The sequence below is a fragment of the Garra rufa genome, chromosome 15, assembly GCF_049309525.1.
Source record: "Garra rufa chromosome 15, GarRuf1.0, whole genome shotgun sequence".
NCBI classification, from domain to species: domain Eukaryota; kingdom Metazoa; phylum Chordata; class Actinopteri; order Cypriniformes; family Cyprinidae; genus Garra; species Garra rufa.
This window is the reverse complement of record NC_133375.1, coordinates 16,078,022-16,097,603: the sequence shown is the minus strand read 5'-3', so window position 1 is coordinate 16,097,603 and position 19,582 is coordinate 16,078,022. Positions and strand designations below refer to the sequence as shown.

At 37.5% G+C, this 19,582-nt stretch overlaps 1 protein-coding gene and 1 long non-coding RNA gene across 2 annotated transcripts in view; one reads left to right on the top strand and one right to left on the bottom strand.

Moving 5' to 3' along the window:
* LOC141286749 (DDB1- and CUL4-associated factor 1-like) overlaps positions 1-19,582 on the top strand; it is a 36,169-nt gene that overhangs the window by 5,683 nt on the left and 10,904 nt on the right. The window contains exons 5-17 of the mRNA XM_073818852.1: positions 546-659; positions 765-902; positions 1,041-1,562; positions 3,052-3,153; positions 3,532-3,690; positions 3,785-3,964; positions 6,341-6,550; positions 8,863-9,032; positions 11,591-11,715; positions 13,616-14,687; positions 15,633-15,851; positions 17,244-17,442; positions 19,419-19,501. Coding sequence (XP_073674953.1) covers positions 546-659; positions 765-902; positions 1,041-1,562; positions 3,052-3,153; positions 3,532-3,690; positions 3,785-3,964; positions 6,341-6,550; positions 8,863-9,032; positions 11,591-11,715; positions 13,616-14,687; positions 15,633-15,851; positions 17,244-17,442; positions 19,419-19,501 — 3,293 coding nt within the window. The remainder of the gene's footprint in view (positions 1-545; positions 660-764; positions 903-1,040; positions 1,563-3,051; positions 3,154-3,531; positions 3,691-3,784; positions 3,965-6,340; positions 6,551-8,862; positions 9,033-11,590; positions 11,716-13,615; positions 14,688-15,632; positions 15,852-17,243; positions 17,443-19,418; positions 19,502-19,582) is intronic.
* Positions 3,856-7,186, bottom strand: LOC141286751 (uncharacterized). Its single transcript, XR_012339344.1, has 3 exons — positions 6,788-7,186; positions 6,467-6,540; positions 3,856-3,991 (listed from the first exon to the last, which is right to left on the bottom strand). It is a non-coding gene; the product is annotated as an uncharacterized lncRNA (long non-coding RNA).

The following is a 19,582-nucleotide window of genomic DNA, read 5'->3' as shown; positions in this document are numbered from 1 at the left end:
TATATTAGGATTCTGTCACTTTAAGACCGAATCTCAGATCCAATATATGTACACTGAAGTGTTTACATGAATACTGACCAAGACAGGTATTTTTATGTGTATGTGATCGTTCCAAGGGTGATGAGCCGTTAAAGAGAATTTAGTTTAGTATGTACAAGTTTCTTTATCACTCTTTTATGCCAGTAACTACACAGTTCTGCCTACTGAAAACTTTATTTACCTTGATATAAATAATACTTGATTGATACTTTATTATTGTCACGTGATATATGTCAGGGATAGGCCATGTCTGTTTTAGCTCCAATCCTAATCAAACACACCTGAACAAGCTAATCAATGTCTTCAGGATTGCTTAGACTAAAGGAAGGTGAGGTTTTTTTTAGGGTTGGAGCAAACCTCTGATGGGCAGCGGTACTCCATGACCGATGTTGCCTATCACTGATATTTGTATCTTGATGCAATATATCATTACATCCCTGTAAGGCAAGCAGCCCTGTTTAATTTCTGATTTTGAGTGTTTTTTGTTTTTTTTTGTGCTTTAATAGCTTGTGAACTCATACGTGATGAGCAGCCGTGAGGTGACGCTAAACACCGCGGCATGCAGACTGCTCTTGAACATCATGCCTGGTCTTGAGACGGCCGTGGTCTTTCAAGAGAAGGTGCTTTGAGTCTTTGTATTTATCTCTTCAGAATCTGATGATGGGTTAGCTTGGGTAACTCCCATCTGCATGCAGGTTGTAAATGTGTGTTTGTGTCCACGTCAGGAAGGAATTGTGGAGCGATTGTTTAAATGGGCTCAGGAGGCTGAGCAGCCCCTCCGAATCTATGCCACAGGCCTGCTGGCAGGAGCCATGGAGAACCAGGACATCGCTGCCAACTATCGCGAGGAAAACTCTGTACTAGTGAGTCCAGTAGCAGTCAACTTGTTTCACAACTTCTAAACGTATTGATAAATCATCTTTTTTGCTGTTTTTGGCCGAATCATTTCGGTTGCAGAACATTTGGTGCGTCCCTAATAAAAATGACTGTTTGCGTTTAAGGTTCCTTTAATGCTGCAGAGACTGAGGGAGCTTCAGGAAAAGGAGGCAGAGAACAGAAAGGACAGTAAGCGTCCAAGCAAGAGTCTAGCTCCACTGCTGCCGCTGGACGAGGAGGCCGTAGATGGAGAATTCACTCCTAATGTTCCGCTTGAGTCGAGAAAAAACGACTCAGAAGCTGAGCTGCAGCCCGTTTCTGCCGCGAGGAGCGTGGGGAGATATAACACAGGCATGAAGGGTCTAATGAAGCCCGCTGCAGCGATCCCTTTAGAGCTGGACGAAACGGACAGCCCAGTGGAATGCATGAGGAACTGGAGGAAGAAAGAGAATGGTGGCAAAGTAAAACAAAAGCTGAACTTCTCAACGGCAGACCCAGAGCGGAGCTTCAGTGAGCTGTCCAACAGCAGCTGGTCTGAGATGAGCCCCTGGGTGATAGGAAATAACTACCACCTGTACCCGCTCACATCTGGAATAGAGCAGCGCCTTATTCTGCAGTATCTCACCCCACTGGGAGAATACCAGGAGGTAATTTAATGTACCTTAAATACTGTAACTGAAGTGATAAATGTTCACATATTGGACATAAGGATCAAAACGATCTTGTTACTGTCAGTGATCATTTTTATGGGAGTAATGACGGCCTAAAAAACATATTTTTTCTGTGCAGGAACACACTTTACTATGACTTATGAGAATTATATGATTCTGTCATGTTTTCTTCCCTAAATATTTTTTAAAGATCGTCATTTAATATTAAATGGAATATTTTGCAACTTAGTCTTTGACCACTCTCTTTTCAGTGCAGAAGTAGTAAACATAAACTATATGTAGTATAAAATAAATGCATTTAAAGTCTTTTAATTTGTGACCCTGGACCACAAAGCCAGTCTTAAGTATCACTGGTAATTTGTAGCAATAGCATATACATTGCATGGGTCAAAATTGTAGATTTCTCTTTTATGCCCAAAAATCATTAGGATATTAAGTAAAGGTAATGTTCCATGAAGTTATTTTGTTAATTTCGTGCTTTTAAATATCAACACTTAATTTTCGATTTGTATTATGCATTGCTAAGAACTTAATTTGAACAACTTTAAAGGTGATCTTCTCAATATTAAGATTTTTTTGCAACCTTCAGATTCCACATTTTCAAATAGTTGTATCTCAGCCAAATATTGTCCTATCCTAACAAACCATTCTTTAATGGAAAGCATTTTCATTCAGCTTTCATATGTATCATTCTCATTTAAAAGAAAATTACCCTTATGACTATGATATGTCCTTATGTTTTTGTAATCCAGGGTCACATTTACTGACATATTGTTTGAGACTTACTGATATAGAAATTGCAATTAACCTTTATTTAAAGTACTATTGGTGCACAATGCATATATCTTAATATTAAGCCTAAAATATGTTTTAAAATCACTATTGATGAGGATTGTATGATCTTAAATAATATCGACCTTTAAATGCAAGACATTTAAAGTGTACTTGCAATAGTTCCACTTTAGCACAATCCGATATATTTCAGTATCTTTTAGTTGGATGTCGGCACAAGTAAAGTGCATTAAGTACAAAATTATTTGTTTCAATTAAGCAGACTTTAAATATTCCTGTTTAGTACTCCTTGAAGTACAATTGCAAGGTATTTTTGTATTTACTTAATATGTAAATGTTTTTATAGTGTATTGAATAAATGTATGCTGAGCATTAAATGTATTTTAAATACATTTTAGCATTTTTTTTTTTTTTTTTTTTTACTTGGTAAAATTGTGGTGTTTGCATTTGTAGGCAATGGTGCATCTTTTTACTTATCCACATCCCGTTCTGCAAAACAACATGCTCTCCCTTCTATTTTTAAAGCAATAGTTCACCCGAAAGAAAACTTACTTTCATGTCATTGCAAATTCTTTATTTACACCTGTGTGAATGTCTATTTTAAAGATGTGTGAAAAACAATCACTAGCAGAACTGACCTTGCTGAGTTTAATTTCTGTGTTTGTGTGTGCAGTTGTTGGCTGTTTTCATGCAGCTTGGTGCTCGTGAACTGCTGATGCACTATATGGACCTGAAACAGACAAACGACGTTCAGCTTACGTTTGAAGCCCTGAAGGTACCTGAAAGATTTCGCATCCTTCTCATTATCCTAAACTTTTTGAGGTTTAAATGCCTACGTGTGAATTTGCTTTTTCTAGCTAAAGCACCAGGAAGTGTTTTATGTAAAGTGCTCCTTTTTTTTGATTTGTAGTTGTGTTTTAAACATGTTTTTGCCTTAAAAATAGCCTGTTTTTGCTGATATGAAATTTATTGTTATACTGTAAAATGTGGAATGTTTTGACGGGTATGTTAATTAGAGCAAAAGCTTCAGACTTGCACCAAACATATTTTAATATGTTGAAGACAGTGAATATTTGAATGACTTTTATTCTGTTCTTGGCTGTCGGTCAAGTGTGCATTTACCCATTTGCTCTGTTTTCTTTCTGTCTTTCAGTATCTTGCATCTCTCCTCCTCCATAAAAAGTTTGCTGCAGAGTTTGTGGCGCATGGCGGAGTGCCAAAGTTACTGGAGATCCCACGACCCTCCATGGCTGCCACCGGCGTCTCTCTGTGCCTCTATTACCTGGCATACAACCAGGACGCTATGGAGAGGGTATGATGTTGTCGTCATGATGATACAGTGATCGCAGTCAAAGCCTCTTTTATGTCTTACTGTTGTCTTAATGTGATTCCTCTGGCTGTGTCAGGTGTGTATGCTGCCGCATTCGCTGCTGTCGGAGGTGGTGAGCTACACGCTGTGGCTGTTGGAGTGCTCACACGCCTCCGGCTGCTGCCACGCCACCATGTTCTTCTCCATCTGTTTCTCCTTCAGAGCTGTGCTTGACCTCTTTGACAAACAAGATGGACTGCGACGGCTCGTCAACCTGGTATGCGCCCCTCTGTGTTTGTGTTGGCTTGAATTAGAAGGACAAAACAATGTTAAAAAGAAACTCTACTGAAAACAATTGTTACCAATTACTTGCCCTCATGTCACTAAAAACAAGGGCTGGGCGATATTTCCAAAAAATCTTATACGGCATATATCTGAGTATTTTCTGACAGCTTTTTTCTGTTTGGATAACACAAAAAAAATTTAATTATTTAAAAAAGAATTCACATCATGCCCTATGTTGACCAACAAAACAATGTTAAACATTAAAGGCTATGAAAAAAATATAGGGAATGTAACCATTTAGATTATGCTATATGTGCAAAAAAGGGTTAAAATCACATTATGATCTAACATTTTAACATTAAAATGGCATTACTCCATTGCAATGGTCTTGGTTTGGAGTTAGTGCTATCATAAAATACACTGACTTGTAGGTTTAAAATTCTATGTATGGCACATTTATTGTCCAACTACAAAAAAACTACAGAAAAAAGGGTAGCACTGGTATATTTGAGGCAATAGCCAAAAAATGCATTGTATGGGTCAAAATGATTGATTTTTCTTTTATGCTAAAAATCAAGTAAAGACCATGTTACATGAAGATATTTTGTAAATTTCCTACCGTAAATGTATCTCGGCCAAATATTGGCAAACCATACATTAATAGGAAGCTTATTTATTCAGCTTTCAGATGATGTATAAATCTCAATTTTTAAAAATGGACCCTTATCACTTGCTTTGTGGTCCAGGGTCACATATATAGCTTTTTCTGTTTGGATAACGCGCACAAAAAAATTAAATTAATTTAAAAAATAAATTCACATCCTACACAATTTTGTTCAATAAAACAATGTTAACCATTAAAGAAAAAAATCATTAGGATATTAAATAAAGACAATGTTCCATGAAGATATTTTTTAAATGGCCTACCATAAATATGTCAAAACTTAATTTTTGGTTAGTAGTATGCATTGCTAATAACTTAATTTGGACAACTTAAAAGATTTTCCAGATTTTCAATTAGTTGTATGTCGGCCAAATATTGTCCTATCCTAAAAATCAATGGAAAGCTTATTTATTCAGCTTTCGGATAATGTAGAAACTCAGGTTCAGAAAAAATTGCCCCTTATGACTGGTCTTGTGGTCACAGTTCTTTCAGAATTATTGTGCTTCTGTTGCACGCCATCTGTTTGGTGTGTTGACACTCGTTCACTGAAGTCTGTGAAGTTCACAGGAGAACAGCATGCAGAAGGGCTAATCCAGTCTTGAAAGCGAAAAGGAAATATTTCTATGACTTAACATTTACAGATAGAGAATAAATCTCTGAAATGTAAGCACATCTCAAACACATTAAACAGTGTAAATAGTCTCCAATATTTACTATCAATAATGGTGTTCTCCAATATATTTTAGATGCACTCGTAACGATAGTAACCGTATTCCCTCAATCCATATAGTTTATGAAAAATATTGATATATCGTACAAACTTTATTATACAGTCCAGCCCTACAAAAAATGGTATTACTTTATTCAGTGGAATATAAAAGGATATTTTAAGAAATATCTTTGTTTTTGTTTTTCTACATACAACTGAAGCCAGTTGACTCCAGTTTAGTTTATCATACAGGTTTGTAATGCACATGAGGGTAAGTAAATGATGACAGAACTTTCATTTTTGGGTGTAGCCAAAGATGACGGTCTGCCTGTAAAAAAAAAAAAAAAAAAAAAAAAAAAAAGGCCTGGTGGTTATTGATAAACTGGGGATGGTGATGATATGAGGGAAGGCGGATCCTCTACTACCAAGTTCATGTTTCTACTACCTAATAAATGTGACCTGCTTTGAATTAAAAAAATTCTTACATGAAGCAAAAGGAGATACAATAAAACTGGACAGTCATTTATAGTACAGACTGTATTTAAACTATTAAAAATGACAGTATTCAGTTTGTGCCACAAAAATGGTTTAAAACATTACAGCAGAAATGCATTAAAACTGTGTTTTAGAAAAAGAATTTTTTCGAAATTTTGTCTGTACTTGTACTTATTGTTGCTCTTATTATTTAGAATTAATATATGTACTTGTAGATTGTTTAAATTGTACAAATTGTTCTTAGAAGGACAGATTTTTTTCCCCCACTTCTCTGTTTTGTAGTAATGTTGTATGATGTTACCAAAGTAATATGTTGTTAAAGGTTTGGGTTTATTCACACACAAGTAATAGATGCTATAGATATTCTAAAACAATCAAGATTGGTATCCAGACTGACACACTTAATGGATGCAGTGTTTGCCTGAAATCTGATGTAGTTTGTATGTTTTGTCAGTGCCTAGTACTCTCTGTCCTTCTCACAGGTTGTTTGTGTTTTGTAGATTAGCACTCTGGAGATTTTGAACCCAGAGGACCAGGGTGCGCTGTTGAGCGACGATGAGATTTTCTCAAGCAGACAGACTGCAAAACATACCTGCATGGCACTGCGCAGGTATTTTGAGGCTCACCTGGGCATTAAAGTTGAGCAGGTCAAACAGTCGTTGCAGCGTACAGAGGGAGGAGCACCGATACACCCGCAGCCCTATTACAAGGTACATCTGTTTAACACAATTCATTACACTGCCAGATCCTTACTGTAACTTTGACCTTTTGCAACTTCTGTGTTATCACTTTTAACGTATCTGCAGTATGTAAACCTTTGACCTGTTGTGCATGGTTTGTTGTCTGTAATGTATATGTATATGTGACTTTGAAGTGAATAGAGTTTAGGAAAGAAGTTAAAGGATTAGATCACTTTCAGGACAAAAATGTACAGATAATGGACTCACCCTCTTGTCATCCAAGATGTTCATGACTTTCTTTCTTCAGTCGTAAATAAATTTTTTTTGGAGAAAAACATTTCAGGATTTCTCTCCATATAGTGGACTTCTATGGTGCCCTGAGTTTGAACTTCCAAAATGCAGTTTAAATGCAGCTTCAAAAGACTCTAAACGATCCCAGCCGAGGAAGAAGGGTCTTATCTAGCGAAACGATCGGTTATTTTAAACAAATTGACAATTAATATATACTTTTTAAACTCATGCTCGTCTTGTCTCTGTGTATTCCAGTTCAATACAATTAGGGTATGTAGAAAAACTCCCATCTCATTTTTGTCTTCAACTTCAAAATCACCCTACATCGCTGTTGTACCTTTCATCGTAAAGGGTGTTTGATCATCTTTGCATGTTCATTTTGTAAACACTGGGTCGTTACTTCTGCAGCGATGTAGGATGATTTTGAAGTTAGGGAAGAAAATGAGATAAGAGTTTTTTTGACACACCCTAACTGTACTGACCCGGATAACAGACTACGCATCACAGAGATGAGACGAGCATTAGAGGTTAAAAAGTATATAAATTGTCAGTTTGTTTAGAAAATAATCGATCGTTTCACTAGATAAGACTCTTTGGTTGGGATCATTTAGAGTCCTTTGAAGCTGCATTTAAACTGCATTTTGGAAAGTTCAAACTCGGGGCACCATAGAAGTCCATAGAAATCCTGAAATGTTATCCTCAATAAATATAATTTCTTTACAACAAAGGAATAAAGGAATTTCTGATCTGTAAATTTTTGTTCTGGAAGTGAACTAATCCTTTTAAAGGTCCCACATTGTACACATTTCTGGAGGTTTATTTTTGTTGTTGATGTCCTTGAGAATATATATTTGCGGTATAAGTGCCAAGATCCATCTCAATATATTTTTACAGCTCCTTTTTTAGGAGCTCTGTCAAGAACAGGTCGATTTTGCCCCATCTAATTAATATTCATGAGCCTCTCTTCTGATTGGCCTGTTGTTTTCTGAGTGATGCACAGACAGGCCAACCACAAGTGACGACGGTCATGTATGCTGTAGCCTAGCCTGCTATGGCTTGGTGGTACTCAACAGTATATTTCAGAATGATCATTGTTTTTTTTTTGTTTTGTTTTTTTTCAAAAACCGAATGCCGTAAGCTACGTAACTGTTGCTTTAGTAAAGCCCTTTTCACAATGCGCGCTGATTCCGGAGAATTACGGGAATGAGTGCTGTGTGAACAAAAGCCAGAACCAAACGCCATAAAGGCAGTGTTGTAGTGATGATGAACGTTACCCTGCGACTCTTCACAACGAAAACATACGTGCTAGGTGGAATGAAGCAGCGATCAGAGAGCTCCTCACTATCAGCGCTGAAGCACAGATTGTTCATCAGGTTAGTTTCAGTTTAGTGAATCGTACGCGTCGCATTACATCTCACATCCAAATGTCACATGTCTTTACGGGTTGTGTGTAAAGCATGCAGATTCCGGGAAACAACTGTGAATGAACCAAATTAAACGATTCCGGAACAAATCATGGGAAACATTATCCATGTATTTTCCGGAATAGCTGTGTGAAAGAGGCTGAAGTTGACGTGCCACTGGAAGCCTGTGCAATGGTGTAGTTTCGACATCTATGGACTGAACAGGGTTTTCTAGACTGGTTTTCGTGTTGTTGTTGCTTAGCAATAGCATGGATGCGATGTCTGGGGGTTTGACAAAAGGAGGGTGGGGCAGTGGTTGGTGTTCGGGGTGGTGACTGAAGGCGGTGACTGAGTAGATCGGACGTCATATTTTTACGGAAGTCACAGTGGCTTGTGAAAATGAACAGCTACTTTAAGCAGGCTGTGTGCAGTTTACTGTGGATTGACTGTTTTGAAACTCATGGTAGTTACATAGCCCCTAGACCTCAGTTATCATGAAAAAAGCCAGGAAATTTCGATTGACAATATGGGACCTTTAACTTGCCAATTTATGCTAAAGAAAAGCCATGCTTTGTAAATGCTTAGTTGTAGATTATCTTGAAGTGTAATTTTTCTTTTTTTTTTTTTACCCTGTTCATACGTTTGAAGGCTTGCTCCTACACCCATGAGCAGGTGGTAGAAATGGTGGAGTTTCTGATTGAGTTTGGACCGGCTCGATTGTACTGGGAGCCCGCGGAGGTCTTCCACAAACTGTCCTGCGTGCAGCTCCTTTTGCAACTAATTTCTATCGCCTGTGACTGGAGAACATACTACGGCAGGTGAGGAACACCAGATAAATAAATGATGTGCGAGCGACACGCAAGTAAATGAAGTCTTGCAAAGTTGGTGCAAAAAGTTATTTTGTTTAGTGTTTTGCTGTAAACAGTAGGGCTGGGCAATTTGGCTTAGAATCAAAATCTCGATTAATTGAACATTTTAACCCGATTACGATTAATGAACGATTATTTTATTTATTAATAAAATTATATTTAATTATATTTATATAATTATTTTTTTGCCCTCATAGTTCACTGACAAGTTTTGTACAGTAAATATGCTCACATATTACAAGTGAGAGATTTTTGGATGAAGGGTGCATTACTTGATTTTAAAATAATTGAAGGAAACACACTATCTACGATCTATGATTATTAATTGAACATCAGTGTTGAACAACTGAAATTAAAGCAAGCATTGCTTAAAACGAAAAGTAACATTTTTCTTAAATTAGTGAAAATAAATAACTTGCACTATTGGAAACAAAATAAATAATTTTCAATGTTTTTCATGTTAAAAGTAGAAAATAAGCAGTATCTCCTCTAAATAAAATTACCCTTGTATATCCTGTAAATACTTTTTACTGTATAAATACTGTTTAAGCTCTCCATCGACATGTCGGCGGAATAACGGAATGGAGCGCTTGTGTTTTTTAAAGGGAAAGTAATTGAAATCTTCCTGGAAAAATTTTAACGATTATAGGTTCTGAATGTCGATTTCGATTATTTTTCGATTAATCGCCCAGCCCTAGTAAACAGTCTGATGGGAGTCATCTTGGTACCCCTGTTATACTCTTTTGGCTATTACCTTTGATCTTGTGGACATTTTACATCCACAAATAATAGCTATATTACACACTACTACATCAAAGTCCTCGACAAATGGAGTTACTGTCTTCCAAAAGAACAAAACTATTCTGAACTGCCTGAAAAATGAGTCGTTAGTAATTCCTATATATAGGTTTGTAACAAAATTGCAAATACAAGCCCTGGTCTCTCCAAAATCTTCCTTTTCTAAATTTGCTAAGCATCTTAAGGCTAAAAGTGGCTCATAACTCGCAGATTTAGGAGAAAATCTTTCACAATAATGTGTCAATCCTAAATTAAATAAAATAGGACTCCTAATTTTTTGCTCTAAGAGTATTTCACAAAGTGTTTTAGCGTTGAAACTAGCTCCTAAATCTGTGAAATGTTAGGAGTAGAGAGGAGCACTCCTAAGTCACTACGACCAAATCACAAACTGTCCTCCCTGGTTTTCACTACAAATACCATTATAAACATTACAAACTGTTAAGCATTAAAACCATTAAATGTTTTCCTGTTGTGTGTTTTGAGTTCCATTAGGATTTAGTGGTTTTAACAAGCCACCAAAAGAAGGCAACCAATTACCAGTAGAGATTAACAGACACCATTACAGTTTCTATTAAAACCAGCACAATTCCCATTGTAACCAGTAAAATTATTTAAAAATCTATAATGTTTTTTTTTTTTTTTTTTCAGCAGGGCTAAAATGCCTGTTGCTGGCAATCTGCTTTCGGAACGAAAACATTTTAGAAACGCACTGCATTTATTTGCATCTTGTTTTGGTTTGGAGGTTATCCCAAATCCATATATTCCTTTGATTATATTCTTGTTTTCATTAACAAATTGGGCAAGAATTACCAGCTGTTCTTGGGCCAAATTTGGTTTTCTTTTAAGTTTGCATGTCTTGCTATCAGCCATGATTTTTTTCTACTCTGTTAATTAAATGCTGTTTATATGCATATCCGCTAATTGTTTATGAGAAGCACACATGTAAGAGGCTGGCTATTGGCTAAACATATACTTGTTTAATTAATGACACACACCCTGCATTTTAAAATCATTCATTGAATGTGGCAACATTTTTATTTTTAAACCTTTATTTGTATATGGCAACACAATACTGCACTCTACAATATTTCTATGAATAAATCTCTGACAGAGACTTCTCCCCTATCAACCAGTCACTGTGTGCATAGTTAGTAAGCATGCTGACATCATCCATAGCAACTAGGTCAACCCCGCCCTTACTCTTAGCTTAAAACTCTCCATTACTTTTGTTTGTCTCAGCAGCTCTGTGCATGGGTTTTAAGAGTAAACTCTTAGCTAAAACGTTTTACTGCTAATTAGGAGAACTCTAAGTGGTAAGATAAAATGTTTTGTGAATATGAGCCCTGATCTTTTAACAAACTGTTAGGACAAAGTTAGGAACCTTTAAAACAGCAGAATCGGGCACTTTTACACTGACGTCAGTCATTGTAGATGCAGCATAAGGTAAAAGCAAAGGTCTTCGGTTGTCTGTCATAGTAGAAATATACGCTCCTCTGTGTAATGAAATTATTCCATGAGCAAAAGTGTCAAAAACAGGGTTTACTAAGACAAAGCGAGTAGTGCTGGGTACTGCAGTACTGCTGTAGCACCAGTATATAGTAATACCTTATCTGCTGTGAGTGAGTCAGATTCATTCTATGCTGAAGAATTAATTTCATGTGAACCATTTTTAAAACATTACTAAATGCAAATGTAAATGTGTTTTTCAGGGCTGACACTGTGAGGTATGCTTTGGACATCTTGAGCATTTTGACAGTCATTCCTAAGACCCAGCTGCTGTTGTCAGAGAATGTTGCTGTGCTGGATGAGAATGGCTCAACCATCTCCACTGTTGGTGAGAATTTGCTGTTCTTGTTACTTTCTTTAAACAAATTGTATCAGCAAAATCCAATATGGATTGACCTCTGATTCGTATGTCTTGATATACTGGTACATAAAACAATTTCAGTACATATGTGTGTAGTGAATGAAACATGTTTTGAGTGCTTGAAGTTACACTTATTTGCGTTTGAATGTGTGCTCCATTTTGTTGAATTAAATAGCAGAATGTGAGATGCATGCATTATTTTGAGATTTTATGGGTTTGTTCTGTATGTTTTTTTTAAACAGAAGTTCATTTTAATTGGTACAGAGTAAATTTTAATTCTGGAAATGTACTTACCCTCTTGTTACCCAAGATGTTCATGACTTTCTTTCTTCAGTCGTAAAGAAATTGTTTTTTTTTTTGAGGAAAACATTTCAGGATTTTTCTCCATACTTCTATGGTGCCCACAGTATGAACTTCCCAAATACGATGTAAATGATCCCAGACTAACTTCAAAAGGCTATCCATTGAATAAATATGAGCGCTGCACGTTTCAAAGTAATTTGCTGCGCTGCTTTGTGTACCATTCTGACAGCGCCTCCTGCTGGAAGAGAAACGCATAGAGTTGTAAATGTGAACTCATGGATCCACAAGATAATGTGTTACAAAAATTTAAACAATTTAAACAAAGGCAGTAAAATATATGTATATGTTAAGTAATATGATACTTTGATAATAATTGTTTAATTGATATAATTGATTTATTCTTTGAAACGTTTATATTAATTTATGCAATTGCAATGCCTTGATTCTAGTAAGATTTAGTACACAGTCATAGCCATAAATGCAATGGTACTAATAATTGGCATAATTCTTTCGGTTTCGGCCAAGAGTTTTCATTTCGGTGCATCACTACATCATATGTAAATGTGGTCAGGCTAAAGTTGTAGCCGCAGGAGGCAACACAAGCTATTTGCTTCACCACCTCCGCCACAAACATGTCCTAGAATATGAAGAATGCACAAAGTGTTGTGTGTTTTGACTGCAAGTCATGAATTCTGATTTCTTCACCTCATTACAATTATGAGTGCCACTGTCACTTCTTTGTGAACAGCAGCATTTTGTGAGACCAATCAAACCTGGGTTAATACTAGTCTGGTCAATGTAAGCCAACATACTGCAGTAATTGTTCTCTAATTTATTAGGAAATGTGGTTAACACCTAGTCATGCATGGGGAAAAAAATACCGTCATATACCGTGATACCGTATAATTTTGAAAAAAAATACCGTGATATAAATTTTTGGTCATACCGCTCAGCTCTACCCTCAACCTAAATCATTTCAAAATCATCCTACATCACTGCAGAAGTACCGGCCCAGTGTTTGCAAAGTGAACATGCAAAGAAGATTAAACACCCTTAATACAAAAGGTAAAACAGTGATGTAGGGTGCTTATTATTTATTATTTTATTTTTAGTTGTGAGAAAAAATAAGATGGGAGATTTTCAACATACCCTAACTGTCTTGAACCAGAAAAAAATGGGTCAGGCAGAGCAAGACAAGCATTTGAGGTTAAAAAGTATATGAATTGTAATAATAATTGTAAAAAAAAAAATCAATCGTTTCGGTAGAGAAGACCCTTTTTCCTCAGCTGGGATCGTTTACAACCGCAAATTTAGGATCATTTGAAGCTGCATTTAAACTGCATTTTGAAAGTTCAAACTCTGGGCACCATTGAAAGAAAGACATGAACATCTTGAATGACAAAGGAGTGAGTACATCATCTGTAAATATTTGTTCTGGAAGTGTACTTCTCCTTTTAACTTCCGTTTGTGGTGCAGGTCTTAAAAAAAAAAAGGTGTTGAAGTATTACATTTGATTTTAAAAACTGCAGACCCCCTAAAATAAGTGCATGTTTGTGCTCTGCAGGTATGAGCATAGTGCTGGTGGTCGCGGAGGGTGAAGTATTTGTAAATGATGCAGAAATTCAGAAGTCGGCCCTGCAGGTGATCATAAACTGCGTCTGCGCTCCAGACAAACGTGTTTCCAGCATTGGCAAGTTCATCTCGGGCACCCCACGTCGCCGTCTGCCACAGACCCACCGCGCCAGCGAGAGCGTCCTGGCCAAAATGTGGAATGTGGTTCAGTCGAACAATGGTATTAAAGTCCTGCTGTCCCTGCTGACCATCAAGATGCCCATCACCGATGCTGATCAGATCCGCGCTCTGGCGTGCAAAGCCTTAGTTGGTTTAGCGCGAAGCGCAGCGGTGCGACAAATCATCAGCAAGCTTCCGCTCTTCAGCAGCGGACAGATCCAGCAACTGATGAAAGAGCCTGTCCTTCAGGACAAGCGCAGCGAGCATGTGCGCTTCTGCAAGTATGCAGCAGAACTTATAGAGCGAGTGTCTGGAAAGCCATTGCTGATCGGCACAGATGTTTCCCTGGCGCGGCTGCAGCGGGCTAGTGTCGTGGCACAGTCGCGCATTTCGTTTCCCGAGAAGGAACTTCTGTTGCTAATTCGAAATCATCTTATGTCTAAAGGCCTTACGGACACAGCTACAGTGCTGACAAAAGAAGCCGAGCTGCCCATGGGGCTGCACGCTCTGGCACATACTAGCGTGCCGCCGTTCGCTCCCGTTACTGTCGCGACGTCTCCTTCTCCTGCAGCCGTCCTCCCACGGACTCCTCGGCTCACTAACGGAGTCGCGGCTCGTCTGGGAGGCCACACCCCTCATGCTCTTCCTCATCACCACGCCCAGCCCCGCCCCTCCACCTCACAGGCTCCACCTCCACCACAGCCTGCAGTTTCTCACCATAGTAATGGCTCTCCACTTATCGGACGTATCTTGTTCTCAAGGGAGCGGCCGTCACCGTGTGCAGCTGCAGGAGGGAAGAGGCCAAAAGTGTTGAGGCAGAAATCAGATCATGGTGCTTTCATCCAGAGTCCAGCCATGAAAAAGCAGCTGGACAGACATCTGCCCTCTCCACCTTCTCTAGACAGGTGTGCTATGCTTTATTCATACACATTATTGTAGGTTTTTATGCCCATATTCAGTTGTACTGTAAAAAGCATGCTGTAACTTCTTGAACTAGACATTTCCTTCGTTCTGCAAAAAAAGGGTGAAAAAAACAGTTGTTTATGCAACACATGACTGCCCATGTTGCCAATTAGAAGCTTTTGAGTAGATATTGTTAGCCCTAAACAAAACGTTTTATTAAATGCAGTAATATTCTTTAAATGATTCATCGAATGCACCTTAGTTAAGAAAAAGACAAACTGCTTAAAGTAAAACTGTCTTTACTTTGAAACACAAATGAAGATATGTTTAATATTCTAGCATCCTTTTTGTTTGTCCATGGAAGGTCCATGCAACCTAAAGTTCATAAAAACATCGTAAAAGTAACCTATAAGATCGCATTTTGATTCTTCTGAAGAAACAATGTCACTTTACACTAGGAACGAATTTCATTCTATTGTATATTATTTTATTATTAATTTATGTTATAAACATTAATTAACACACACACGGAGCACATCAAATATGGTAAACTGTTCTCAAATGCAAAAATGAAAAGCGTAACAAGTGCTGCGTTTTACCCATAGTTGAAAAGTTATCAGTTTGCCAAAAAAATAACACAAGGTTGCGAGAAGTGTACATTTTCTTCCGTTTCAGCTAACATTTTGAAAATACATTTAAAAAGTTCATCAGAATGGCTTTACGAATGATTTACACAAATTTGTTCTGCTCATTTTTAATGAATAAGGACTATTCTGTTATCTAATGCTCTGTCAAACCATGTATGGTTTCTGGCTTTTGCGGCACTTGCTGCTGTTCATATCTTTCTGAAGAATCTCCACATTCAATACATGACTGAATCATATTTTAGCTACTCAGTTTGGTGCAACTGTATCATTTATAAGTGTATCTTGTGTTCTCGTTTCCAGTATCATTACCGAATATTTACGAGAGCAGCACGCCCGCTGCAAGAACCCAGTGACGACATGTCCTCCCTTCAGCCTCTTCACACCCCATCAATGCCCAGAGCCCAAGCAGAGACGCCAAGCACCCACCAATTTCACACCTCGCCATACACGCAGAGTCGTCTACCCCAAATATGGTGGGGTTGATGGAGGCTGTTTTGACAGGCATCTCATCTTCAGCAGGTACATTTACAGATGCTTTGATCAGATATGAAAATATGAGTCAGTCATTAAATGCAGGGATTAAAGTTCTCCGTCGCTATGACGGATTTCCCTTAATTGCAGTGAGTCTATGACGGATTTCCATCAATTTAATAAAAATGAGGGGGAAAAAAAGACTCAGCTGAAGCTTCTAACAGTAACGCCACTTGCATCATTCACCGTTGGGTGATTAGCAAAAAACACAGAGCAGAACTTGAATTTCGGTGCAGGTATTAAAAACACTCATTGGAATGTATCATACTATTGAGTCTTGCTTATTTAAAGTAACAGAACAACTCACTTGCGCGCTCTCTTAGACCATTTTCTGTGTGCCTGCAGATCGCGATAAGGAGAGTGACAGATTTTAATAATTGTTAAGAGAGTTTGCAAATAATATTGATTTAATTACAACAGTTCAATAAACAAGAAGTTAATGTTGTCTGACTATAACACTACTGCCTGATTTTACTTTATTTCATCAACAAAAATAGTTCCAAATAAAGTAACAGGTCAGTCGCTGCACATCTCTAAAAGCAAACAGTGGTGTTGCATTGATGAGTGAAAGTGCATTTTTGACAAATCTAGTGAATCGGTGATTCATAATTAGTGATAAAAGTCAGTGACTTGCCGCCACCTGCTGGTCGATTTAGTTATTTTTAACGCATAATTTCAGTTATTTAAATTATTTAATATTTCTATATTCAAAATTGTATTTTTAAAATTAATTCATTTGCACTAATGCCACCTCTGAGCCTCATTAAATGTCTGAAAATGTGCCTAAAAGCCACTTTTGTGTTCTTCTGTGCCACCTCTGTAGTACAAATTATTTTTTAAATGAATAGTTATTTCATGTCATTAGTAACTAATTTGTCTTCTGCTTATTATGTCCTTTTTTTCAATATACATTTTTGAATTTGACATGGATGATGACATACTTTTAATAAAAATGGAAAAATGCTATTACAAAGGTAAAAAGATGCCCCTGTATATTACTTTAAGGAGTCAGATATTACCTCATATTAGGAAGGCTAAATTTTTATCAGTGTTTTTGATTATTGATCAGAAGATTCTCCTAAAATTTTTAAATTTAGGTGGAAATTGCTCCTAAATACAAGATAACAAAACTGCTCTTAAACTGGATGTGTGACATTGTCAGTGGAATTGTGTTTGGCCGAGAAAAAATGTTCAGTCAAAAGAATTTTTTTTTTTTTTGGCTTTAATCTGTGTAAATGGGACTCAGGTGTGACAGTAAGTAACCAAGTCCAGTCCTATTTGTATTGTTTGTTAATGTTATTAATGAGTTACTAAGTTCTTTTTACCCATGTATTGATGTTCATCTTGCTAAGCTCTTGCTGTTTGTGATTGTGTGTCCAGGTTCCGGCCGATCTCTGTGTTCAGAGAGGCTGAGGAGGATGAGAGTGGCTTCATGTGTTGTGCATTCTCAGCACGAGAGCGCTTCCTGATGCTGGGCACATGTACTGGGCAGCTCAAACTCTACAATGTGTTCAGCGGGCAGGAGGAAGCCAGCTACAGCTGCCACAGCTCCGCCATCACACACCTGGAGCCCTCTAGAGTAAACACACACTCATACATACACCTTGAGCCCAGTAGATATTAGGCTTGCCACGATAGACGGTGTTGACGGTGTTACCGATTTTAAGACGCAACACCGGTGACATCACTTTTCCACCGTGACACCGTCTCCACATTTTGTTTTTTAAGTATTCGTTTTTTTATTAAATATTTATTTGAATTGAATGGAAAATATCTTTCTAAATAATTTACTTAAGACGAGAGCATGCACTATAATTAAAAACTGAACATAGCTACAATGCGTCATATTTCATTTATCACGTGAGGAGTTCACGAGTTCGCGCTTACATATAATTAACACGTATAAGTCAATAAACGTAAAAGTTAAGCGTGTTTGGCGTGCTGTACGGGAGAGGGGTCCAAGCTCGGCATTCGGCCCGAACCCAATAAGCGCTCCCCCGAGCTGAAGGTGAGGAGACGGACGATGGCGGACGATTTAGTGCCAAAAAGCAATGCAAAAGCACCTGTTTGGCAAGATTTTGGGTTCAATTTTTTTTTTGTAGTTTCGTTGTCGTCCATTCAAACAATTGATGCCGAATTGCCAATTCCCGCAAAACTGAAAGTGAAAGTATAATACGCACGCATTTATAAGCTATTTAAAAGCAGAAAAAAAGAGGAAACTCCCACCCCCACGGTGATACCGGTATTACCGGTGTTGTCACATGTCGATTAACCGGTACGGAAATTTCCTCATCGTCACAACCCTAGTAGATATGGCTTTCTTGAACTCACTTAGCCCAACAACGTGCTTTTAGTTGTGTTTTAACACCGTTCAGAAAGTACCCTGGTTATGATTGATTCTGCCTGATGTTGCGTATGAATTTTGTGGTTTTTATAGTAGACCTGTAATTGCAGTATACAATAGTACAGTAAGGCAGAGCATTTACATGATTCATGCACGTCTGATGGTAATTCTGTAATTCTGCATAAAAGCCAGGGCCCGTATTCACAAAACATCTTAAGGCTAAAAGTAGCTCATAACTTGCAGATTTGGCATGTCAGTCCTAAATTTAGGATTTCGAAATGTTTGCTCTAAGAGTATTTCACAAAGCGTTTTAGCGCTAAAACTAGCTCCTAAATCTGAGAAACGGTAGGAGTAGTGAGGAGGACTCCTATGTCACTAAGACCAAATCCCAACTATACTACAAAGGCTCTTGCTGGCAATCTGCCTCTAAACTTTTTAGAGACACTTACTTATTTGCACAAGTTTTTTCCATGCAATATATATATATATATATATATATATATATATATATATATATATATATATATATATTTTTTTTTTTTTTGGATGTTATCCCAACTCCAAATTTTCAGTTGATTATATCCTTGTTTTCATTACCAAGTTGGGCAAGAAGTAACAGCTGTTCTTGCATCCTGTTTGGTTTTCTTTTACGTTTGCATATCTTACTATCAGCCATGATTTTTCTATTCTGTAATAAACAATTAGCTGATATGGATGTAAACAGCCTTTTTTATGATAAGCACACATGTAAAAGGCTGACAGTCAGCTGAACATATACTTGTTTAATTAGTGACACTTAGCCTGCATTTTAAAATCTTTATTTGAATATGGCAACATTATATCGCGCTCTACAATATTTCTATAAACAAATCTCTGACAGAGACTCCTCCCCTATCAGCCAATCACTGTGTGCATAGTTACGCATGCTGACGTCATCCATAGCAACATGATCAACCCCGCCCTCACTCTTATCTCTATTCCTTAGTAAAAGTTTGTCTCAGCAGCTTTGTGAATAGGTTTTAGGAGAAATTCTTAGCTAAATCTTTTACTGCTATTTAGGAGAGCTCTTAGTGGTAAGATAAAATGTTTTGTGAATGCGGCCCCAGATTGATAGCTGCTCTGACCATTCAGCCATTAGTGCCAAAGTTTGCAGGTGTAATTGCTGTGTAAATGCTTTTATGGTAGATGCTGATATATTGTCTGTGTGTCAGGATGGTTCCCTGTTGTTGACATCAGCTTCTTGGAGTTACCCTTTATCAGCACTGTGGGGTATGAAGTCCGTATTCATCATGAAGTGAGTCAGCATGTCCATAAGAAGCTAACTAATTGTTAAAAAACTTGAAATGATTATTTTTCACACTTTTTATTGACCAAC